Below are 27,091 nucleotides of genomic sequence, written 5' to 3' on the forward strand. Positions count from 1 at the left end.
TCTCTCTCTCTCCCACTTCCCACTCCCGACTCCCCCTCTCTCCCCCCACCCCATATTCAGAGCAGAGGTTTTTTTCTTCTACCCCAACCAACTAATAAAATCAGGAGGCTGCAACGAGGCTGAGCGGCACACAGTTTGATGTCCTCAGCAGGATACGGGGAGTCAGAAGTGGTGCTGTAAATTCAGAGCGGGGCTTCAACACTGTGTTAAGTGTGGCCTGAGTCTCAGAGAGTTTCCTTTGATGCAAGTTGAGTATATTAATGGGAAAAGCATTCACTTTTATTTGTCTGTACTGTCTGCGACAGCAAGGCTGCCTCATTTAGCCTGGGCCAACATGAAAATACGCAGAGAAGCAATCTGTTGCAAATTAGCACAGCTCCCCTTTCATTTACTAGCTAGTAATTGGAAGGGGTTAAGAAAGTGTAACTTATCAGACCACGTGAGTGTATCTGCTTGTGTGGACAGCAAGCCTCCCCCGAATTTCCCTCTGGGCCCTGAGGCAACAATCCTTCCTGATGTCCACTTGGTCTGAAAGACAATACTGACGCGTGTGAAAGGCATACACTGTGTTTGGTTTGAGAAGGCAGTTTCCTGGGCTCCCCAAGGGAGGATTCGCCAAGGACCCTATTAGAATCTTACCTTTCTTTAGAAATGTTCTTACTCTCCCGTTTCCAAATCATCTTGAAGTCACTGCAGAACTCGTACCACACCATAAACACGTAGTTGGGTGTGATCTCCTTCTCGCCAGACTTTGGCTTCATCCCAAAGTATCCCACTGTCGTTTCAAAACTACAATGAGGGGGAGAGGGGGACAGAGGGAGTTAGAGGGTGAGAAGCTGTCAACACCAAAACCCATTAGGGTGAGGAGGGGGGACACTGGGGGCAGCTTCCCACATGTCCATTCTCTCACACACGAGCCCTGCCTCAGAGTTACTGTGGCTTATCGAAAACCCCAGAAAAACTATTTTCTCAATCTGCTTTTCCAAGAAATTCAACTTGATGGGGGATATCCCTAGATGTATCTTTTTCATAGAACACCCAGCAAGTACAATGCCAGGGGGTATGCAGGCAAAACTTTTTTGAGCTTGTTCTCCATCTCAAATGCATGTCATGTACCTGTTCTTTGGCTTAATGATTACATGGAACGCTGATGACATTTGATTCTGTGATGTCAGCGGTGGTCAGTTAGAGAGTCCATTGGGGAATAATTAATCCGTTCAGTGTTTCATGGAAAATCAAGACCGTTCTATCCTTATTCTGGCATCCGCTGGCTTTGTAATCTGGGGTCAATCACTCAGCATTGAACTCTCTGAATTTTTTTCAAGGCTAAAATAAGAGACCTAGCCTCCACGATCTTTAAGGAGGCTATGTTTTAAAGCATCATATGATACAAGAATATAAGCCACCAATGTACAAAAACAGGTATGATTGAGGGCATAGCAAGATTCGGATGAAAAACCATCTTTGATCTTAAGAAATGACCTCCAGTCTGGTCCAGGGCTTACAAAGTAGATTCCCAGATATCACTAAGAACCCCCTGACCTACCCCATGGAGGCTCACTGCACACCAGACTACCTGGGCCTCCCAAGCAGCCCTTCTTGGAGGCACCAGCTTTGCAGCAATTTATAGCTCTGCACTCAATCTTCGCCCCCTCCACCCTCACCCACCCCAAGTCTCACAAGCTCATTTGCCATGAGCAAGAACCATTAAATAAATGGCCCCTTTTTCTAGGGTGTTAGAAACTAATCAAAGCAGGAACGGCTGGCCAGGTTTATTACTGCTCAATGCTCTATCATCTGTTCAGACACAGCATTTTTTTTGCGGTCATCCTGAATACTAAGTTCCTAATGGAACTCTATTCAATGGGGATTGTAAAACCCTGAAGCCCCGTTACTAGCATGGAGCATACTTTCATCTCGTTCTCAGTTATTGGTCAATATGTATCTCATAAGATTTTATCACATTTCACAGATGAACTGTTAATTGATTCCATGGCTATGATTAGGCAAGATCCAAGCTGGAGCTGCAGCTCTGAGTCCCATAAATTCTTTGTGCTTCTGTAAATAATAAATCTGTTTTTAATGCAAATTAAAACTACTGGTCAGGGAATTTTGGGTCTCAGTTATTAAAAGACTGGAAGTGTATAAGTGGAGAAAGGCAATAACTGCAGTAATTTCTTAAGGGGCTCTCTTATAATTCCAAACATACATATATTTAGAGCAAAAGCAGTAATGGAAGAAAGTAGCAATGTACACTTTCATCCAGACCCACCTCCTAATCCTGTGGCAGGCAAAATACTGATAACACCAATTGTACACTCTATGGTGTATAAGCTTATTTCACTCAAAATGAAGATTATATTGACTGTAGCAGTGGAAATACATAAGTAGGGAGTTATGTGACCTATAGGAACAGGCCATAAATTTCTTACAGAGTCCCGGGGCTTTAGAATTGGAAGGCACCTACAGGTCAACTCGCCCAGTGTTCCCATTTTACAGAAGAGAAAACGGAGAACTGGAAAGACTGAATGTCCCTGTTCATTGGCAGAATGTGTCCCCTTGATTTGCAGTGGAAATAAAAGTTACTTTATTTTGTTTCCGCTTTAGACACCGTTCCCTCCCCCCACCCCATCCATCTCCTACATAAGGTGCGTTACCCCCAGCAGAGCACATCATTACTTTTCCTTCCCATGTTCTCCTTCTATGCAGAAATACATTTATTTGTGCATTCACAGAGAAGAGACTGTCTTTCACTTTTAGTCTTCAGAGGAACAAATGACCTCCCTACACCCCAGCAGGACACAGTGAAGAGCACAGGAACCCCAGTCATTGTGCTCCTTGGATCACCCCAACACCGCTGGCCTTATGTGGAGTCTAGACTGTGAGACCAAGATAGCGCACACACTGGTGCAGTGTCAGAGAGTGACAGCGTTGTTCAGTGGGTTATCACAGAGCTTGAGGAAAGCATGTCATCGTCGTGTGGGCCCCCCTTTTACCCAGCTCTAAACTGAAGCTCACCATGTACTCTCACCACCTCTCCCTCTGGGGAATGGTGAGGTCCTGCTTGCTAACCCTCGAAGGGGGTGAAAACAAAAGGAAAGACAGAATTTCAGCATTTTTTTTTTCCCTATGTGTTTTGGAAACTAAGAAAGCAAGCGAACCTCTTCAGAAGAACCAGAGGAGGGTCTGGCTTTGACACTCTGCAACTGTGACAGAGAGGAGGCTGCTCTGAGGGTGAGCCTTATTTCATTTCAGTGCAATTCCTTTCTTCAAGGGGCAGCTAAAAGCTAGACTGTGAACCTACCACTATCTGATTAAGTCTAGAACGCTCTCCTCCCCAAACAAAACTCGTTTCCATTCAAATTCAATTTTGATTCACAGAAGACTGATGACTGAAAACCTTCTGACACTTGGGCATCAAAATTATCAACATTTAATGGCCAGGAGCATTTTCTCCAGTAGACAAAGGGGCAATCATGCTTTTGGAAACTTCTGTTTGTCAGCAGATGATTCTAAAATAGCTTCCAACTTTTAAAAGACAGATTTCTGATCATATGTTATGCTTTACAAAATGTTTTTACTTCACTTGAAACTATTTCCCTGACTCCTTTTCTCCCTGCTACGATTCCTTGTCAGATTTGTATCTTTTTAATTTAGCTAAACATTTGTAAAGTACAGACAATGATTATATCAAAGAGCCCGTAGCAAAGTGAACGGTTTTACTTTTGCAGGGTTGACATGCCAGAACGGAACACATCCGCTTATTGTTTTACATGCATGCCTTCAGAAACTGCTTAGGAAAAGCAAATATTCCTTAGCCTCAGAGTAAATTGTTTCTCTTGAAAATCAAACACAAGAATTTACTAAATCTCACACAAATATTGCAACACTGACCACCAACCTCTTGAAAGAGTGTAACCAAACAACTGTGGTTTCTACATTAAAGATGGGATCGAACATATTTCATGTATGACATGAAAGCTAGGCTACCTTCACCACAAAGTCACGGAAAACGCTGACAACCAGAATTTATGATCCCCCTCAGCATAGCTAATGCACAGCAGCAGCTTCAGCCCCTCTAAGGTGGGCCCCCTTTTCCTTAAGCAAGAATCGTGAAGACGTATTAGAAATTCTGACATCTATCCCAGAGAATGAATTTCCGTTTGCCCTGACACTCTTGTGCCCTTGTTGATGGTCTTTTTTATACATGCTGAATATTTCTATAACACAGACGTACTGCTTTTGACCTACTGAGGAAAGGAAGTTTACTGGATGGATAAGGCCAAGAAAGGGGGATAAAAATCTAAAAACATAACCATGTGATTGTCTTGGTTTTCAAAGATTATCATGCAAGGATGATAATTATGATTCAAGAACATGTCTGCACTTAGAAAAAGGTAAGATTTGCTTTAACCTCACTTTCATCTGCATTATAATTTTATTGGCAATTATAGTGGGAAGCTTGGCAAGATATTGGTGCCGATCTACAAGCAGAGCAGACAGCACTGTCTACAGCAGCGGTTCTCAACCTTCCTAATGCCGCGACCCCTTAATACAGTTCCTCATGTTGCGGTGACCCCCAACCATAAAATTATTTTCGTTGCTACTCTATAACTGTAATTTTGCTACTGTTATGAATTGTCATGTAAATATCTTTTTGTTTTCCGATGGTTTTAGGCGACCCCTGTGAAAGGGTCGTTTGACCCCCAAAGGGGTCGCGACCCACAGGTTGAGAACCGCTGGTCTATAGGCTTTCAGATCTCTCAGGAGGAAAGGGGTTTATTTTTAGAGTTTGTTCATTTACATTTAATGAACTCCTCACACATTTGTAAAGCTCATTTTTCTTTAAATGCTATTTCCTGCTCTTATCTCTTATTTAATTTTCTAGTAATTTTAGAATTGGTACCAGCAACATTTATCTCAATTCTCTGTGCTGAATATGAGAAGTCTCAATATGGTTCCACTCCCTCTTCTGAGAGGGAGGGTTAGCCAAGCTGACTAACCTGGCCAACGGACAGAAAGAAAAACGCCTATGAGGGACCACAGCTAGAGATTATTGGGGACCACGGCTAAGTGAGGTGGATGGATCCACTCTGGTGTCTATTAAGAGAAAGAAGAGCAAACAAGTGGCTTGGCATAGGTGAGAGGTTGAATAGAAGACCTCTGAGGTCTCTTCCAAATTCTGAGGGAGTTTTTCATATAGAGAGGTCAGCCCCTTCTCCCTACCCTCTAGGACAGCGGTTCTCAACCTGTGGGTCGCGCGCGACCCCTTTGGGGGTCGAACGACCCTTTCACAGGGGTAGCCTAAAACCATCGGAAAACAAAAAGATACTTACATTACGATTCATAACAGTAGCAAAATTACAGTTAAAGAGTAGCAACGAAAATAATTTTATGGTTGGGGGGTCACCGCAACATGAGGAACTGTATTAAGGGGTCGCGGCATTAGGAAGGTTGAGAGCCTCTGCTCTAAGATCTAAGGAAAGATAAAGTTAAGTCTCTTAGGTGTTTGTAATAATTGGTTCAATCCAGTTGTACTACTGAGAAGGATCACAGCATTCCTAACGCCTATGAAGTGGTTCGGGGGCAGAGTAACGGAGGGGAGGCACAGGTGAAAATAGTGTCATGACCCGCGAGGCAGGTTAAGTCACTTCTGGGGGATCCCCTGCTTCTTGGGGAAAAATATCCCCAAGTCTTGTTACATTGCTTCCAATCCAGCCTTCCATATACTGTTATTGCTCATGGGAGCACAGTCTTAACAAATGGGGCCAAAAGGATGGCTAGTCAGACATTATGCTAAGCGAAATAAGCAAGTCATAAAGGGAGAAAATACTGTATAATTTCATTTAGACAAGGTAACTAGAGTAGTCAAAGTCACAGAGACAGAAAGTAGAATGGTGGTTGCCAGGGGCTGGGGAAAAGGGGAGAAAGGGAGAATTGTGGTTTAATGACACAGAGTTACCTTTGGAGAAGATGAAAAGTTCAGAAAATGAATGGTGTTGATGGTTTACAGCAATGTGGGATGTAATACTTAATACTAGTAGTAGTACTACTACTACTACTACTACTACTACTAATAATAATAATAATAATAAAAATGGCTAGTCATAGGAAGAACTAGGTCCAAGTCAGAGCAGCTTACCTTTTCTGTGCATTCTCCAAGTGACTTTCTTCCATTTTATGCTCTTTTTTGGCTGTGGAAGAGAAGTAACTATGATTAAAACAGTATTTCCTTCCGTAATATCCTTTGTATAATCTTGCAACTTTGATTATACCGATTCATTATCCAGCCAAGCCTGAATCCAGGACTTGGCCATTCCTATCACACGTCCTGCAGATGGCACGCTACTTGCTCCATCTGCTGCCACTGCTTTCTTGGTAACAGCTACAGCCAATGGGAGTCACATAACTCATGTTGTCACCGGGACACTTTTGGGAATGAAAGGGGGTGATATGAAGCATCACACCTGGACAAAAGCATACCCCGGAACGATCCCGGCCAGGTTGGTCCATGAGGTCACCCTGGGTATAGATGGCTTCTTTGTGAGCCTTGGATGTGCTCAGCACTTTCTCCCCTCCCCTAAGCATAACAAACCCAGTACCATGTGCAGCAGTTCTGCTCAGATTCAAACAGATTCATCGGAGTCCTTGCACACAGTCTGTTTACACTCACAGCCCGCCCTGTGGCAATCTGGGGAAGCCTATGGTCTCCTTTCTCAGAATAATATTTTCAAATGTATTGAAAAAAGTACTTAAGACTACTAAGAAAGTCAATGATACAGAGATTACAATTCTGAATTTACAGGTTAGGAACCAGTGCTCCCTAGGGACAATTTAATTAGGGACGATTTAACAAATTGGGTGTTTCTTTTACATATTTTTTCTGATTAGAAGATAATATTGTTGTATAATACCACTCTTACATGTAAAAAAATGTCCAGAAAAAATAGGCAAGTCATAACCTCTATGAGCCCTAAGATTCCTTTCATTTAAGCCTATAAGGATATAAAAATGAATGGGGGGAAAAATCAATCATATCTAGGGCCTATTATGATATTCCATGAAAAGCATGAAAGGGTTTTAAAAGATCACTATTTTATTAAACCTCGCTCTGCCACATACTACTTGTGAGGCTGAGGGCAAGTTACTCATCAACTGTGTAGTTACTGTACCATCTGTCCTATGAGAGACCTATGCCACAGTGACTATTATCACACAGCTGTCAGAAAGGTTAAATGAGATAATACACGTAACGTGCTTAGCACATAATATATGCTCAATAAGTCCATCAACATGAACTTCGTCAGTTATTCTAAAATGTAAATTTTTTTTAAAAAGACTTTATTGGGGAATTGGGGAAGGGGACCAGCCAAGTTGTTGTTCTTCAATATTTTTTCTTTTTTTTTTTTTTTTGGCAGCTCAGCTCGGGCCGGGCATCGAACCGCTGTTGCTCAGAGCTCAAACTCTTGAGCGAGCTCTTAACCAACTGAGCCATTTGGCCGGTCCTATAGTTCTTCAATCTTAGTTGTGGAGGGCGCCAGTTGCTATCTGGCTTCCCGTCAGCAGCTCATGGCCTCTAAGCTCAAGATGCTGTGTTCAATCTTAGTTGTGGGTGGGCGTAGCCACCATCCCATGCGGGAGTCAAACCAGCAGCCTTGTTTTTAAGAGCATACGCTCTCACCACTGAGCCATCTGGGTGGCAGCTCAGCTCAAGATGCCAAGATCAGTCTTAGTTGCGGGTGGGTGTAGCCTACCATCAAACAGGCAACCTTGTTGTTACACCAGCTGAGCCATCCTGCCACCTGTTGGCAGCTCAGTGACAGCTCAGCTTGGGTGCAGTGTCACTAGCCCATGTGGGAATCGAACCAGCAGCCCTGTTGCTCAGAGCTCACGCTCTTAAGCCAACTCTTAACCAACTAAGCCACTCGGCCGGCCCCTCAAATGTAAATTTTATTGCGTTATTCCCATGCGCAAAAGCTTCCAACAGCTTGCCATCACCCTGGACATTACCTCTAACATTTTTACACTGTCCCAGAAATCCCTGCAAATCTGCTGCCTGGCTCCTCCGTGACGTTAGCTCCTCTTTCCCACGTTCATTCCCTCCCTGCATCGCTAGCCACCTTGCCGATGCTTGAGCACACTGAGCGAATGCAATGGGGATCCTCGCACTTGGCCCTCCTCCTCCCTGGGACACCCTGCTCACAGTCTCTGCATGTCCAGCCCCCTCACTCCATTACGTCTCAGCCCAAATATCACCTTCTCTGACCTCACACAACAGAAGATCACCCCCTGCCACACACCCTGCCCTCACCTCCTCCCAATCTCCTCATGTTACCTTTCCCCCCATAGCCTTTATCTACCTGACAGACTATTCGTTTATTCATTTGTTTATCATATGACAATCGAATAGAAGCTCTAGGGAAGCAGCAAATTCATCTGGCTTGCTTTCTGTTGTGTCTTAAACATGGAAAGTGCCTATACAGTAAATAAATTATTTTAGCTTAAAAATGCATGTACTGGATAAAGATCACTTAAAAAGAAGAGACACTAAGTTTCCTAAACATACTTTATATTTAGAATATGAAGATAGGCTAAAGAAGACTGTGAGGTTAAACTTGTACACTATTTTCTCTAAGCCCAGCAAATGTCAACTAACAAATATGATTTCCTTTTACATTAAAATGATTTGGCTTTGAGAGCTATACCATTTTGGGCAAAGTCATAGTTACAGCTCTCTTTTGCAGTATAATTTCCCCCCATCCTCCTAGCAGGAATCTCTGTGAATTAATCTTGTTCTTAGCAAATCGGATATAGAGAAGTGACCTATGTCTCTCATAGGCTACACCAAGTTCCCCAAAATGTGAAATAAACCAGTAGTTTGTTCTTATTCAGTGGTTCTTAATTATATGCATGGCCAGACCAGAGGAAAATTATTCCAAGGACTGAGTGATATTCCTGGAGCACCTCTGCTGGTCTTTGTTACCAGATGGTTTCTGACTGGCTGATTCAATGCTGTGCTAAGCAGACTGTGGTCAAACCATCATTACATACAAATTTAGTGACAAGAAATACCCTTCCCAAACTGAATCAAGCATTAGACAAGATTTTGCAATAGCTCTATGAATATAGTTATTTGGGGAAAAAAACCGCAAAAAAACAGCATTCAAATGTAAAAAGAGGTATTACTAAGATGTGATGCATACAGTATAATCTCTGAGGGTGTGAGGAAAAGAGTCCTCAGGAAAATGAGAAGAACCTAGAGATCTCAATTTTTCCTAAGCAAAGGGCTTATGTACAGGCAGAGAAGGCAGCACCCTTCATGGTGTGACCTAAATATTTCCCCTGCCACAATGTGTGAAATTTCTATCCATGTGATTGTATATTTTAAGTCTTCAAAATGCTCTAAGTAAAACAAAAAGACATTACCTGAAAGAAAAATGTTTAAAGACTGGAGCTATAGATACTCAAATTCTAATATCAAGTAGGGTCATTGTAAACCAAGTCTAAGAATCCTATATTCTAAAATTTGGCTCCTAGCTTCTCAACACTAGAACTCACCCAGTCTCAGTGTAGGAAAGCCAATAGGGAACAGGGAACCGGGAAGGCCATGCCCCATTTAAGGGAGCGAAGGCACTTGCTATTGTTACCAGATCTTCCACCTTTTCTAGAGGAGCTAGGGGTTTTAAATGAATGTTCCTAACTTTAAAAAAAAAAAAGGTTTCAAATACCCTGTTGAACAACAGGCAACCTTTCTGTTGGCCATATCTGGCTCTGCGAGCTCTGACTTAAGCCTCGAGTAGCTATTGACATAATGACATAGGTGGGCTTGTTCTTTTATTCCATGTGCCGGGCTCTTCACTGGGATTCCCCCAGTGAAGAAGGCAGTCCAAGGTCCCTAGAGAACTTTCGTTCTAGTTGGGGAAGGCCAGGCAATTAAACCTGAGAGAATAAGATCAAGTGTGAGTAACTTTTGATAAAGGGTAGCAGGAAAAAAAAACAAAAGGGGAAAAAAAATGTTTAAATTGAAGATGGCAAGTCTTAGATGAAAATAGTCCTTACCTACAACTTTGGCTAGTGGTGGCCAGGAGTCTATGCATGGGATTTATTAATATTTAAACTTCTGTTCTACAAAGCCACATTGATAGTAGTATTTAGGCACTTCTTTTTCAGTTTAAATTAGGTCCTATGTGTGTGGGGTGTGTGGGGTGGGAGGTGTATGCTTCTTAGAAGGCTGAGTTTGGAGGAGTTCTCAGGGGACACAGAGAAATAATGAGCATCCCCAACCTTACTCTCTGCTCGCTGCTCTTTCTTTCATAAAAAGGTGCCACATTGTCTGCAATGAATTAAAGATAATTTTCCAAATCAGGGGACCAAAGCAGCTCCTTAGGCTGATGATAGTCTCACAGTTTAAGACAATAAATGCAATAAAGGAAACCAATCAGAGCACTAAAAATGAGAAGTTTTGCCTACCATCAATTCTGTCTTCCAAACTTCTTTATCAAGGCCACAGAAACACAGTGACAATGGTGAGGTCTGGAAGTGCTCGGAGAAAGTCGAGGGGTAAGTTTGCACGGTGACCTACCTAAAGATATACTTTTTCTGTCGTTGGTATAACTATGTTGCTTTTCTTAAACTTTAATTTTCTCCATTACAGAACAATAGTTATTTTTTTCATAATTGTATGTCACAGAAAGCAATATGGCTTCTTTAGAAGGCGTTTTCTTGTTTAAGAGAAATCTGTGTGGATTTTATTTAATGCAGCCTTTACTGAAGAAAGACCATTTGCTTTTGTGTAAGTTGTTAATGTCTTGGAATTTTGTTTCCTGGTTCATTTCATGGCCATTGTCTCATTAGTTATCAAAAAATCGCCCTACAATAACAATTCTGAAATTCATAAGTACTGTGGTCTACCAAGTGAAGCAGAAATAGCCCTTTTTATTCAATGGCTGTAGGCCCAAGGAATGCAAATCAGAACTCAAGATAGCTAAATGCCAAGTTTAAAGCCCAGCTCTGCCACTTGTGTGTCATGGAAAAGTTGTATGTGTTCTGTGTTCCAGTTTTCTCCTCTGTAAAATGAAGATGATAATACCTACCTCTCACATAGTTATGGGAGCTACATGCAAAGGGTATAGTGCTTGGCTGAATCAGAATCTTTGCAGTCAGACCTTTGATAGTTCCATGTCATGTTGAGGCTGGCGGGAGTTCAAGCTCCCAATGTGACAGCTGTTTTAACAAAGTTAAATGCAAGTGTAGCACAGCGGAAAAAACTTGGGCTTTGTGTCAGGTGGACCTGGGTTGAATTTCTGCTCTGGCACTTATTAACTGAAAGACCTTGGGGAAGTCACTTAATTCCGCCAAGTCTTATCCATAAAATCGGAATGATAAGATCTACCTTGCAAGATAGTTGTGGCTATTGGAGGCACTGAACATCAGACATTAACATAGTAATAGTATATCATATGCTAGGGCACTAAAAAATGGCAGCCATTTATTACTGATTGGCTAGAAGCAAATGCTAGTATCACTATTCCAGCTCTCTGACTTTAGGGTGAATAATGCAAAATTTGAAGCAAAATGCTGCTCTCTCTCTTAAGAATGTCCACAACCACTCTCCATAGATGATAATTTTGTGATCATGTTCAAGTCAGATTGAGTGTCTTCTCAAAATCTCACTGTTTTCCCATTTCACTCACAAAGCCAATATCCTTATCATGACCAGTAAGTCTTTTCTACAAGAGGGTGTTCCCTATGTCCAATCTAAAGTCATTTTATTTGCTATTTCAACCCATTTTTGTTTTATTTGATCCTCAGGAGCGAAAGAGAGAAACTGATCTACAATTTTACAGAATCTTGCGAGTAGAGAGGGTAGATGTGAGGGGACAGGTGCTTATGATTATTCTCACTTAATTCTTTTTCCCACTTAATGATCACTGAGTTATGCAATCTCTGACCTGATTAAATGAATCACTTCCCTAATACTAAATGAAAGATAATGATGCAGGGATCTGTTTTTAAAAGTAAGCTTTCTGAGAGCAAAGATTCCTTCTTTAAGCTCTAGACTCTGTGTAGTAACCTATCACAGGTTCCCTGCATTGCACAATAAATCCAGTTTTCTCCATTGACACAAAATTGCCAACTTAAAAGGCAAACAATGCAACCCCACCAAAATACCAATGGCACTTGTCACAGAGCTAGAATAATTAATCCTAAAATTTATACGGAACCACAAAAGACTGTGAATAGTGAAAGCAATGTTGAAAAACAAGAAAAAGTTGGAGGTATCACGCTAACTGAGATTAAACCATAATACAAGGCTATAGTAATCAAAACAGCATGGTACTGGCATAAAAACAGGCACACAGATCAATGGAACAGAATAGAGAACCCAGAAATAAACCCACACCAACATGGTGAATTAATCTACAACAAAGAAGGCAAGAATATTATAATGTATATTATATATTACAACGGGATAAAGACACTCTCTTCAATTAATGGTGCTGGGAAAACTGGAGAGATACATGCAAAAAAGTGAAACTAGACCACTTTCTTACACCATATATGAAAATAAACTCAAAATGGATTAAAGATGTAAATGTAAGACCTGAAACCATAAAACTCCTAAAAGAAAACATAGGCGATAAACTCTGACAATCTTAGTCTTAGCAATGTGTGTGTGAGGTAATATCTCCTAGGGCAAAGGTAACAAAAGCAAAAATAAACAAATGGAACTACATCAAACTAAAACGCTTTTGCACTGCAAAGGAAACCATCAACAAAGCAAAAAGGCAGCCTACTGAATGGGAGAAGACATTTGCTAATGATACATCTGATAAGGGGCTAATATTCAGAATATATAAGGAACTCATACAACTTAACACCAACCCCCCTCCCCCAACAATCTGACTTAAAAATGGGCAGACTGTTGGTGGAATTGTAAATTGGTATAACCACTGAGTAAACAGTATAGAGGTTCCTCAAAAAATTAAAAATAGGACACTTTAAGACCCAGCAAATCCACTCCTAGTTAGTTATTCAAAGAAATCCAAAACACTAATTTGAAAAGATATATGCACCCCTGTGTTCCCTGAAGCATTATTTATAATAACCAAGATAGAGATGCAACCTAGGTGTCCATCGATAGATGAATGGATAAAGAAGATGTGGTACAGATATACAATGAATATTATTCAGCCATAAAAAGAATGAAATCTTGCTGTTTGTGACAACATGGATGGACCTAGAGGGAAGTATGCTCACTGAAATAAGTCAGACAGAGAAAGACAAATATTGCATGATTTAACTTACACGTGGAGTCTAAAAAACAAGATAAACAAACTAAACAGAAACAGACTAATAGAGAACAAACTGATGGCTGCCCGATGGGAGGGGGGATTGTGGAGATGGGTCAGAAAGGTGGACAGAGTTAAGAAGTACAAATTGCCAGCTATAAAAATAGTCATGGGGATGTAAAGTTACAGCATGGGGAATACAGTAATGACAGTGTAATAACTATGTATGGTGTCAGATAGGTACTAGATTTATCCCGGGGGCGGGGGGCGGGGAATCACTTCGTAAGTTATATAAATGTCTAATCACTATGTTGTACACCTGAAACTAATAGAATATTGTATGTCAATGTAATTGGAAAAAAAAAAAGGCAAACTAGATTATGCCACTGCTCTGCCTGACGTGTTCACTCGCTCCCCTTCTGTCTAGGATGAAGGACACTCACATCACACGGGAAGCCATTCACAGCCTGACTCCTGCTACTTTCTGTTCCAGGCTCCATGCTCCTATCATGTTCCCATGTTCCTCCTTGTTCCCAGCCACTGGCCACTCAACCTGTTTTCTTGTGCCTTTACTTTTGGACACGCTGCTCCCTGTGCATTGAATGCCTCCTTCCCCCCTCCCTTTGTCCTTCGCACACACTCGCAGTGTAAATAGCTTTCCTTTCTTCAAAAGCCAAGCTTTGTGAAGCCCTCTGTGAAGGCTCCTCTGGGAAGCCCTCCACGTGGCCTCTCCTCCAGGGGGTGGCGAGCCCTCTTTCTGTGGGGCTCCAGCAGCACTGTGCTCACACGCATGGGACATGGTACTAAGGTCATCTGCGGGCAGGCTGCACGTCCTGCTAGGCTCCGTGCTTCTGGAGGGCCACCGCCAAAATCTATTTCATAGTGTCTCTCTCAACGAACGCCCAGTAGGTACTCCACTTATTTGACAGAAGGATACACCGACAGGAAGGCACCCATACTAATAGAACCCAGTCCCTGCTCATGGTGCCCCTGCTGGGGGGGTCATAGCCCATTTCCTGGCACAGCAACCTCTAATCTTCCATTCTCTTTTTACAACAAAACAGAAAAGAGTCCAGTAGAACCAAAGGGTGAGAGGGTGCTATTTTTCATCCTGGTATATCTTGTTTTAGATTGATCCATCATTTAGATTGATATATCACAGGCACAAATCAAATATCATTCACCCCTGAGTTTCATCTGTATTGGACTGAATTTTTAAAGTGCAGTAATTACACACACAAAAAATGTAAAGTTTTTATCAGCAAAACAACACCCGCAGAAAATATTCAGACTAGGAACATTGACACTCTAAATATACCAAACTCTCCAAATTTTATCCTCAAGAAGGTGGCATTCATGCACGGAAAGTGGCTGAAGGGGGAGGACACTCTTCAAAGGAAGTGGGGCTTTATGCCAAACATAATTAAGTCATATTTCTGTATACCCATCTGGGAGGTAGTAAATTGTGAAAGGAGGGGACAGGACAGAGGTTGGAATATCTTCCTAGTATTCTTTCCACAGTCTATTACACTTTAATATACCATGGTTTATAGACCTGACATGGCTGGTATAAACCAACAGGACGCACAGTAAAGAAGCTGTTTTTATTACAGCTCTACAAATAGAGGAGCCAGGTGATGCTAACAAGGAAACAAAGGGACCGTACTGCGCTTCATGTGGTATCCATCTGATGAGAGCACGGCAGTCATTTTTCATTTCTTAGAAAATCGCCCCGTCATGCACTTTCCAGGAGAAAAGAATGCTTTCACCAACACAGGCAGCAGCACGCGGATGACGGAAAGGATGGCTGCCTCTTAACATTTGTTGGAGAGGGGAAAAATAGAAATATATGGAACCACCGAGTTTTGGAGAGGACTTACCCTTACATTTTTTTTCTCGTGGTATGCTTGCCCAGGGAGGAGGATATCCTCTTATCTAGTCTTCCTATTCTATTAGTTTTCCTGGTTGTGGTTAAATTAGAAGAATAATCATTTCTGGTCTTGTCATAGAGTTTACATTTACAAATATCTAATTGGACAGTAAATCTGAAGACAATAAGGGGCCACGTTGAGATTTCCTGTGTAAATTGGCATGAGGTTGCATAAAGGCCTATCAAGAGTCCCAATATATGGATATAATTTGATTTCCAGGTCACCTGTCTAAGGCTAACGTCGACTAGAAAACTCAGTCTTTTGATGAAAATACCAAGTAAAAGTCATTGTATTGGAAGACTTTGAAGAGGTCTTTGGAGTCATAAAATCAAAGGAACCCAGATAAAAGGAGTCTTAAAAGTCCTCTAGTCTAACATTCAAGCTGATGTGTGAGCCAAGATCCTCTTGTGTTCAGACTTTCCAGATCTCATCTTTTCCATCATTTTTTATCTGCCATTTTCAGTTGCCTTTTATAACAGAACCTGAATGTTTTTACAGGCATCAAAGAAAAGGAAAATATTGGTATCACCTATGTTGGGCACCTGGGGCCTTTCTCAACCAAAGCTCTTCTGAGCTGCAGAGCTTGGAAAATGATTCGAGTTGTCCTCAGTCTCCCACCCTCCCCCACGTATACACATAAGCAGTGCCATTCTAGATGCCACAGGGATATGTCGACTCATTCCATACAATGGCGGCACAAGGGCAACAGGGTTTCATTCTCAAATAAATGGTTGAAAAAAGTCAGTCCTGATGCAATCAAGCTTACAAATGACTTATGACCTTAAGTCATTTACGTTTTTATATTTCTAAACCCAGGCATGATAATATTCAAATACCTCATAAAATAGCTTTCTTCTATAATGATTCAAGTTAGAAAAATCTCCCTGGTTACATGATGGAAAGAAATATATCATTCTTTTATATTCTGTGAAGATTGTAATAATTTTTTGGGTAGGTGATGAATACAGTTTAAGGGACTACAATATAATTCTAAGTGTTCATCAGATTATACATTTGGTTTTCCTCTATAGTAATTATTGCAAATGTAAACAGTTTATCCATTCTCAATTCTAGCAGGTAATAACTGGGTTATGAGTATAACAGGAATCGAAATGAAGTAATTTTATCCACCATTCACAAGTCAGCCCACTGTAAAAGCTGTATGACTCTTTTTCAGAATACCTCCACAGTAGATGAGTTTTTCAACCATTCACAATATTGACACAACACCCAACCTTTAGATTTTATGAGGAATTCTGCTCATTCTTCTTAAAGGCAACCATTTCACTAGCTGCTAATTTTCTACTCTTTTTTCCCTCTGTTTCTGTGTACTCCAGTGAAATCCCACAGTGCTGCACAACTACCTGTGCACAGCAATTTTTGTGGCTTCCAGGTGATACAGATGCAATTGCGTGAGAACGTGGATAAGACAGTATAATCTGTAACCTAGTTATAACCTAGTCCAGAAGTTTAATTTTATAGACGTGAGAAAATAGATACCCACGTTGATGAAGTGACTTTCCTGGGTCACACTAAGAGTGTCAGAATCCAGGTCTCTTGACTGTTAATTGGATATACTTTCCAATGCGCCCTGCTGCTTCCCTGGGGGCGGGGGGCAGTGCTTTTCTCCAAAATTCTCAAACATAAAGGTGGTACCTTGGAGCTGTACTGTACTGCACATTTTCCACAGAAGTATATACATCAGAGAGAAAGTGCCAAGATGGAATTTCAGCTTTCACTCTAAATTTCCTGACTCTTGATACTTTGAAACAGACCATGGGGGTAAAATTTTAGAATGATCTGGTGAGAGGCTCATTAACATTAATGGGAGTCAGGTGGTTGCAGGGCCTGAAATTCTCCATGTTATCTCATCTTCCAGGCCCATATATGTCTTTAACTTATCAGCATTAATAGAAATGACATACCTTTTGTAAAAATGTTTTTTTCTTAGTCATTTTTTTCAGAGCTGCTTCTAAGGAAGCATATTTATAAAATGTGGTTTTCACTTAGAGAACAATTATACATAAATTCTGCTTCCCATAGTGTCTCCCTTGTCTCCCTGCCATCTCATTCCCAGTGGGAAGGCTCCGACCGTCTACCAGGCTTTAGGATTTCTTTCAGGGGTCCTGTAGGGACAGTGAACCCCATCTTTAGCTTCATCATGCAGGGAGCAGACACCAAATGAATCATCATTTAGGAAATATTAGGACTTGCAAGGAAGCTGGATTTGTAAAAGAGGGCTGCCCCGTTTTGTTCCATGAAGAACCTTGGTGAAGTTTCAAAGACAATGGGGTTCAGAGTTGTGAGACTATAAATAATCATTTGGTGATAAATTGCAGGTAGACTAATATTGGAAGGTCTCCTTTCCCAGACAACCCTGCCCTGTTTTGGTATTAGCACTAGTCTAAAGGTGTATGCTCTGAAAGTCATGGACACCCCCCTCTTTTTTTTAACTTTGTATTCAAAATGCTTAGCACTTAAGACTATAAACTTAGTGTTAATAAATCAATAACCTGTTGCTCCATTAATTGGTGAGAATGATTACAAAAGCAGCTGCTAGTTTGAATGTGTAAGCAAGTTCAGGAGCCAAGTGCTAACATTTTTCTTTTTGATTTAAAGTAGTGCTCTTTAAAAGCAAGGGCCTCATTTGTTTGTTTGTTTTTCATTTCATAGCATTTTAAGTACTTGATTTTCAACACATCTTTCCTTAAGCACCACATTAACAAATTTAAAAAAAAAAAGTTCACCAATTGGCTTCTTTGGATTTCCCACAACTGCCTCTGATGACTATCCATGTTATTTAGCGCCATCACTTGATTCTTTGTACCTCCACTCATTCATCTGTGCTCTGGGTGAAATGCAACCTTACACTTGAGAACTTTGGAGCTACAAGAAACAGAAGACATCACCTAGTATAAACCTCTTATGCTAAAAATGAGCTAAGTTAAACAATAGAGGGCTGAATAAATACATGTTGGATTTAAAATATTAGGTCGTCGGGAAAGTCATGACGCATTTTTGCATTGAAAAACAGAGAAAAATACGTCATGACTTTCCCAATGACCCAATAGAATAGTTGACTGGACTGTGACCCTTTCAGTCCACCGGCCACAGCGAGTGGGCTCCAAGGACAGTCCATTCACTAGCTGATCAGTTACTTATGAAGCCGTTTAATACAACCGACTAAAATAATCAGGTTGATGGTGGTGGCAGCAATGATGATGATGATGATGATGATGGACATTCACTCAGTACTGAGTGTGTGACAGCTAATATGCTAAGGGATTTACGCACATCATTTAAACTTTTCAAGGCACATATCAGGTAGGTTCTATATTGTGGATAATGGAGACAAAGTTTCAAATTGCTGCATTACTTTCTAGCTGTTGGCCGTGGGCAATTAACTCGGCTAAAACTGAGTTTTCTAATCTACAAATGGCGGTAACAATAGGATCTATAGTAGACAGTTGTTGTGATAATTAAATAAGATGTTTGTAAGGTACTCAGCCATTGCACCAGCCACATGAGATTAGTAAATGTAAATTATTACAATCTTTCATACCACCACAATTCTTAGTCATCCAACGATGTTTGCTTGTTCAGCTTTTCTGGGGTTCTCATGAGCCTTGTCTGAGTAATTGAGCTTCCTGATTTTCCTTTAATAACATGTATATCCCTACAATAAACCCCTAAGACCTAAAGCAAATGCATGACATCCAAATACCCCAAATCATGCTTTCAAATGATATCATGGGAAAATGCTATGACATAGTTATAAGAAAAAAAAATATCAGTAGTAGATATGGTGTGACTAAAATTATATTAAGATGTATATCACAGAAATAAATGAAAGATTTATTAATAATATATGTGCTCTGATATTCATTGCAGCTTTATTTATGGTGGCCAAGACATGGAAACAACCAAAGTGTCCTTTGATAGATGATTGGATAAAGAAGGTGTAGTATATATAACAATGGAATACTACTCTGCCATAAGAAAAGATGAAATACTGCCATTTGTGACAACATGTATAGATCTTGAGATTATTATGCTAAGTGAAATAAGACAGAAAAAGTAAAGAACTTTATAATTTCACTGATATGTGGGATATAAAACTGAAAACAACAAAGGAACAACACAAACAAATAAAGAAACAAAAACTCATAGACACAGACAATAGTTTAGTGGTTACCAGAGGTAAGGGGGAAGGGGGACGGTTGATGAGGGTAAAAGGGATCAAATATATGGCGATGGAAGGAGAACCGACTCTGGGTGGTGAACACACAATGTAATATATATTGGGTTGTCGGAAAAGTCATGACGTATTTTTTCTATGTATTTTTGTTGCAAAAATGCATCATGACTTTTCCGACAGCCCAATAGGTGATGTATTACAGAATTGTACACTTGAAACCTATGTAACTTTACTAACTATTGTCACCCCAATAAACTTTAATTAAAAAAAAATCAGAAGGTAATACACCAGAATATTAGTTGCTATTTCTGCCTCTTTGTTTAATAGTCTTTTGTTTTTCATATATTTTTAATTGTTTTTTGAAGAATTAGCATCATTTAATGTAATCAGAGAAAGAAACAATAGATACTGTTGCAGGCAGAGCTCATTCAAAGTGAGTGAATTGCCTAAAGTCATACAACTAGTTTGGGGCAAAACAGAAAGAACTTGTCCCCTTACTTCAGTCTAGTTTTCACTATACCACACTGTTATTCTTTATAGGTTCCTGCTTAAAAATTATAAACTTTTCATATCATTGCAGAGTGGAAAATTAGAGAAATAAGAAGTCATAACTGAAAAACAAGCATTTGAATGAATAAGTTAAATTTAAATGCACAGTCACCTAAAGTCCTAAAGTCCTTCATTTATACCTGAACACACACACACACACACACACACACACACACACACACACACACAGATGCGCACGCACGCGTACACATGCACATGCACATTTTACAAATGTAAAATTCTATGATCTCTATAAAGTAACTATCCACATATTTTTATAAATTGTTCCGAAATATATCCAATATGAAGAATGGTTTTAATCACATTTTAAAAGCTAAAACTTAAGATAAAAAGCCGTTACGCATGGTCAGAGATCTTAATGGCTTAAGATTGATCTTAACTAATCAAAAACGAAGCGGTGTGTGGGGGGAGTCATACTCATATATCAGATAAAATATGATATGGCACCCATACCTTTACAAAGGAGATTTCTTCTTCGTCTAGATTTATTTATACTAAACCTCTGACATCTTTGTAGCATAAGACATTTGTTAAACAATTGAAGCTCTCCCTCTAGAAAAATAAGTGTTCAGATGTTTAGTCATGAACATGAATGGACCACCACAATGTCCAGTCATGAAACCACCAGTTTCATGATTATGAAACACCCATTGCTCTCCTTACACCAGTCTTCTTACACCAGAACCATGGAAAGACCAAGTGTTCTTATTATGGAATCTGATTTATAGAGCCACGGTAACTGAAAACAAAGTCTAACTTCCCTGATATCTGCTATTGCTTTGACCGTCAAGATACCTTATCTACTTTTCTTTCATCTGGTCAAGAATTTGTCATAGCTGGGGCTTTAATAAAATTGGTCCACTAGAAATGGTATCCAAGAATTTCCGTAACTTTAACAGTTGTGATGTTACTAAGAATGTAGGTGCAGGCAAGTCAAGTAATAAGTCTATTTCTTGGGAGGTATTTCCAAGAAAAGAAAATACTGGGAGAACTAGGATTCCCAAGGGAGATGCTACAGAAACGATTTCCCACGTTAAAGCCCATTGAATTTGTTCCACCAGTAGGAGTTATGCAGAAAGACCATTAGCACAGTGGTCCTTATCAGAGTTGATAAAAGGAAACAAAGAAATGAAGCCTGGTTTTAAAACTGACCACACCGCTTATAAGACTGCAGAGGTGAAAAGTGTTGATGTTGAGTTTAATAGAATCTGAGCTGGTTCCTCTGGAGTCACCTTTCAACTTATTGTTGAAAAATATCACCCTCTTTTTTCTCCCTTCTCAACAAATCTTTATATTTTCCCCAGATTTTAAAAGGAATAAATCCTCATTGGAGAACATTTGGATATTTGAGGGAAAATAATAAGAAAATAAAAAGAATGCTTAAGCCTTTTTCTTAAGTAATGGCCTCTATTAATATTTTGATTCATTTTCATAAATGTAGGTGTGTATTTGTTTTCACCTACTCATTTGTGCTTTTTTATCTAGTTGAGGCCATACTGAATATATAATTCAGTTTCTTGCTTTGTCATTTAACATGTCAAGGCATGGGTCAAATTTTAAATAAATACTTTTATTGATAACTCAGAATTTGATTTATAATTTTTGACAATAATTGTTGAAAAATAAGCTTTTATTTCAAAGTGGGTATGGAACCTATTCAAATAAAACAAAATCATTTTCTGACAGTGTTTCTTAAATGAGATTTTGTAGGAGAGAAATGTTGGTTAGGATTATGACAATATTATCAAATATAATTAAAGCAGATCTTAATCATTTGATTCAATCTGGAAATAATCCATTGCTTTACCCTTTAGCCTTCCTCTTTTTGTGGCTTAGTGGAGAAATGTTTTAGACGGCCACAAGTATTAGAGTTGTGTCGAATGCTACAAAATAAGTTAAAAGTTCTGTCCACTATGCTTAAACCTAATATAACTGTTCTGTATTTGAAAAATAAAGGATAAAGAAGTGTCCTTAATAGGAAAAATTATTGAGAGTCCTTATATGCTTGCAAGCAAGTGTGAGGCCTCTGGGCCTATGAGAAGCCACACACACACCTCCTAGGAAACGTGTTGCCCTTAAAACCTGAGAGAGGTGGAAATGTTCAAATACTAAGTGGGAGAAGTGCCGCTATCTCCTTTAGGCAGGAGCCTGAAGTTAATTGTGCAAATGGTATGAAGCTGATTTCAGAAAGAAGAAGAAAAGCAAAAAAAAAAAAAAAAAAAGCTCATGAAACCAGAGGCTTGAAATGTTTTACTGGAGAAAAACCATAGCATTACCTCCTCCTGTGGGATGATAACAATGATTTATGAAGCTGAAGTCATTTCTAGTGATTGCGCTTCGGGGAGATTGGTTTCACATGATCTGTGAAGCCAGGCGATGGGAGCTGAAGAAGAACCCCACATGTTCGACTGAGGCTCCGATCTGGCCTCTTCAAGGGGAGTCCAGGGCTCCGTGGAGGGGGAAGGAAAGCTATTGCTTTCTGATCCATGAACCCCCTTCACCCCGCCCACAAGCTCATTAGGTGGACACACCACGGCTCTCCTATGCTCTTTCCTTTTAAAAGTATTACTGCTTCTGCTGTGTGGGAGTAGACACGTATTATAAATGCACAGCAGGATAGTAGCAAAGCCGAGATTAATTCCCCATGGATTTATATGGGTCGTTCTCACCCACGATGACTTGTACCGTTTCAAAGGTGCTTATGCTGCTGTTTTTATGGCTGGTCACTAACTTTATTCTGGCATATGGCGGTTGGCGCCATGACACGGAGTGAACATTTTATACCTGAATTAAAGTGGCTATTTGACAGTTTCTGTCAGAAAGTTCAGAGCAAAGAATTTGTGGGACAAGATTTATTGCATATTTTATATGGGACACATCTGTTTCTTTGCTAGCTTTGTTCCTTCCCTTAAAAAAAAATTTAAAGACGTTTCCTAAAGAAATATAATGACTGATAGAAAAATAAATTTCCAAAACAGAAGAAAAATATAGTCAAAAGTTGGGGATTTAGGACCTAGTTAAAAAAACAAAACAAAAAAAGAACCACTTACTTTGAGAAGGAAAAATGACTCATAGTCATGAATAAAAGATCAGTAAAATAATGCAGTTATCATTGGCAATTATTTTATGGTTCGTTTAATGCCATTTATATAATGAAGTTAAAAATTTAAGTGCATAACCTACCATTTTCTGTATACTGGAAACAGGGCTGGAAAGAATAATCTGTCTTTGATGTACTTTTTAAGATTCTGCCATCCCAAATGGCGGACTAAATAATAAGCCCAACCACATCAGTGTTAAACAAAAAAATTACAGATGTTTAAATATTTAAAATTGATATGCCTAAAGATAAACGCAGACGATTTCCAACCAAAATTCATCAACACAATGTGAAGGGCATATATAAACTTCACCCTCATCTAAAAACTCTTCCTATTGTAGCCAGTGAGCACCCTAACAGAAATTCATGATTACATAAACACGGGGCTCAACCTGGAATCTTGTATTAACAGACAGGCTACTTTTTCTTTTTGTTGTGACGGGAGAACCTTTAATTTTGAACACTGAAAATTTGAAAAGACGACTTTCGCTCTTAAAGAGTTTGAAAAATTAATTTTAAATTAACTTAGGTCCTATGCACTCTCCTCGTAAACATATGAAACATTACAGATTCAGTCCTCTTTGATAGCCGTCTGCACTCCACCCTCCATCATCCCAGACACCCATTCTCGTCCTCTCCTGAGACTCAACTACTGCTATGGGTTTGAAGTATATCCTGCCCGAACTTCCGAGTGTCCCTGTACAAACATGTGCAAGGTTTTTCTAAGTCAGACAGAGAAGAAGACTTGCATGCTCCTCAGGGATGCGTGGTTTTTATTTTAGGCGACGGTGGCAAATAGACCTCCACGGCTAGAGTAGCACGTTCTACTCCTCACAACCAATACCTGATAGTATCAAACTTGAATTTGTGCGTACCACATAGATGTTGGTACGAATCCTTACTATATGTGTTGCAGACATCTTCCCCCATGCTTTTTACTTGCCCTTTGACTGTGTTCACGATGTCTATCATGTGTACATTTAATTTTGAAGTGGTCAAATTAATAAGCACTTTCCTCATGTCTTTTGCTTTTTAATTCACTTTGAAAGAGACCTCTGCTACTCTCAAGGTCATAAAGAGGTCCCATATTTTCTTACATATTTTTGTTTTTTAGTTGTCTTTTTATATTTAGTTAATTAATCATTTTGAATCGTGTGGGGCAAGATTCCTTTTTCTGGAAATAGATGAGCCCTGTTCAAACGGCATTGGTTTTCAAAAGGGTAATCAGAGTGTGCAAATAATGGCAGTTTTGTTTCTGCACTCATATTTAAACATGTCACTTCTTTTTCCTTCACGTTGTCCTGGCGAGGGCTTTCAGTTTCTGGGTAAAGTTGACCCATTCATGTTCATTGTGATGACCGATGTATTTGGACTTATCTCTGTTGTATTTAATTTTGCAGTTTCTTTTACCAGGCATTCTAGTTAGTTCCTTTTCCCCCTTTCCTGACTTTTGTTGGACTCACCAACTTGTCTTTGTTTCATTTTTTCCTTTACTGGTTTGAACATGATTAATTTTAACTTTTTGATTGCTGAATACGTTTAAATTTCAATACCCATAACTGAAATATCTGTGATTCTAAGACTATCTAGAGTTCATTTTAACTCTGTCCCCTTACTCGGAAAAATACAAGAGTTGCCTGGTTTTCCTTTCTCCCCCTGTCCCTTTCTGTGCCACATCCTATACTGATATCATCTGCCATTTTACTCTTCGATTACCCAGAAGAGATCTTTCACAATTAATATTTAATCATTATTTTATGATTTTATTTGTTCATTATATCGTTGGCCACTCCACCTTTCCACAGGATTCATTTTCCTATTGAAGGAGTGCCACCTCAAGAAAGGATTTATGAACAGTAAACCTTCTAGGCTCTGTGAGTCTCCCAAGAACTCACTTTTCTCGTTCACTTTGATGATGGATTAGCTAAATGTAGAATCCTAGCTTCAGAATAAATTTTCTTTCACGATTTTAAATGTATTGCTTTATTGTTATCTTGTATCAAGGGTTGCTGCTGAGAAGTTGGTTGTTTAGCTCTCAGAATTTTTCTAAATCCTTATTTCTCAAAGTTAATTATAAAGGGTTAAAGGTGTGTATATGTGTGCATTTCTCTCTCGTTGCCCTGAAGAGCACTTTCAATAAAAGATGCTATGTCTTTCTTCTTTTATAGGAACTGATCTCATATTGTATCTGTATTTGTCTCTTTTGACTTGTATTATTGGGTTGTTGGAAAAGTCATGACGCATTTTTGCAACGAAAAACATAGAAAAAAATAAGTCATGACTTTTCCAACAACCCAAATAAATAGATGTTGGATTAAACAGATTTAATTTCTAAAGACATTTTCTATATCTCAGCATTTCTCCACACTTTCCATACAGTTTTCACTTCATGCTCTAGTCTAGTACAGGGGTGGCAAACTGCGGCTCGCAAACTGCATGCAGCTCTTTGGGTACGTACATGTGGCTCTGAAGTAAAATTGAAAATGAAAATAAAACTATCATAGTTTCATTTATAAAAGTTTTAAAGGACATTATTTATATAATGGTGATTTCATTTGTTTTATGGCTCTCGAATACTTTTTAAATTGTTCTGAGGAACAGCATTGGCTCTTCCGTCTCAAAAGTTTGCCGACCCCTGATCTAGAAGAATTCCTTTGACTTCATCTATCTTTCAACTCACTAATTTGATTTCCAGTGATGTCTATTTTGCCATTCTGTGCATTCAGTATTTTTTAAATTCAGCCAGTCAAACTTTTCATTTCTGGTTTCCACTGGATTTTTTTTTTTAATGGAGTGGTGTCCTTTTGTAATTCTCTGAGATTATAAAACATACATGCTCTGAAGACCTGTTCTGCCTACAAATGTATTTTCTCAGGTGTAACTTCTGCTTGTTGTGTTTGTTGGCTTTTTCAATTGTTGATTCTGGAGACTGAACCAGTCTTCGCAGCTGAGTCGCACCATTGGGTGCAGGAGTGGGATATTATGCTGCAGCTTGTATTCTAGTTGTTGGGGGGTGAGTGGAGCAGAGGCAGAATGTTGTACTAGGCAGGGTCCTCCCTCAGATCAGTGGCTACCCAAAGCACTGCTCTGTCTCTCCCCTCCTGGGGCCCTTTTCATGGCCTCATCCCAGAAGTAGATACTTACCATGGTTGTCTATTCCAGGGTGTGGCCAAAGGGGCTGCCTCTACACAATGAGAAAACTCACCCAAGGGGGTTGTAACTCCAAGCTCCTGCTTATATTTCAAAACTGAAAGTTTTACATGTTTCCCCCATAGATTTATGATGATAGGATAGTTCATGCATGCTTTTGTTAGATTTTAAAATCAAATAAAAATCCCAAAGTAGCCATCTTAACTATTATCATAAGTAATGATGCAGGGTGTAAGTAATCACAATTAACCACTTAAAAAATAATACTTATTTTAAAGGAGCTACATGGAAACAAACCCCCTGAAACACATTATTCCAACTCACACCGGAAGCGTAGTCATACACGCTTTACGGGTGGATGCTCACATGTGCAACGTACTCTTCACAGAATGGACTTCTCTGAACTTACAAGGGAGAAAGCACAGAGCCTAGCACTGTGACATCCCATTGCAGAAACAGTGGAAGGCCATGTTGGAGCTGTGTGCCCCTGCCAAAAGCCATGTGCTTCCTTTTTTACAGTTCTATAAAATAGCATCTGTGAAAAAATAAGATCTCATGTAAGCTCTAGAAGCTGCACACATTTGGAGAACAAGGGGTTGGGGATGACAGCACATGGCATTGGGGAAGGCTAGGGGTAGAAGTCAGAGCGAGCACCATTTGAAAAGGGACATGTCCCATTTCCTTCATGCCATGAAATACAAGTCTACTGGGGCAGGATCTGGAGTCCAGCAGCGATTGGCAGAGGCTCAGGTTCTTATGAAGTTTCCTTAGTTCCAATAAATCATACATTACTGATTCATTAATTACATATTGGTAATGCTTTGCTTTATGGTTTATCACACATTTTCAG

The 27,091-nt window shown here is 39.7% G+C and overlaps 1 protein-coding gene across 1 annotated transcript in view; it reads right to left on the reverse strand.

The window, feature by feature from the left end:
- Window positions 1-27,091, reverse strand: part of FMN1 (formin 1) — a 288,007-nt gene that overhangs the window by 35,384 nt on the left and 225,532 nt on the right. The window contains exons 15-16 of the mRNA XM_019649189.1: window positions 6,143-6,194; window positions 640-789 (exon numbers count right to left, since the gene is read on the reverse strand). Coding sequence (XP_019504734.1) covers window positions 640-789; window positions 6,143-6,194 — 202 coding nt within the window. The remainder of the gene's footprint in view (window positions 1-639; window positions 790-6,142; window positions 6,195-27,091) is intronic.

This window comes from Hipposideros armiger, unplaced genomic scaffold (genome assembly GCF_001890085.2).
Source record: "Hipposideros armiger isolate ML-2016 unplaced genomic scaffold, ASM189008v1 scaffold_130, whole genome shotgun sequence".
NCBI classification, from domain to species: Eukaryota; Metazoa; Chordata; class Mammalia; order Chiroptera; family Hipposideridae; genus Hipposideros; species Hipposideros armiger.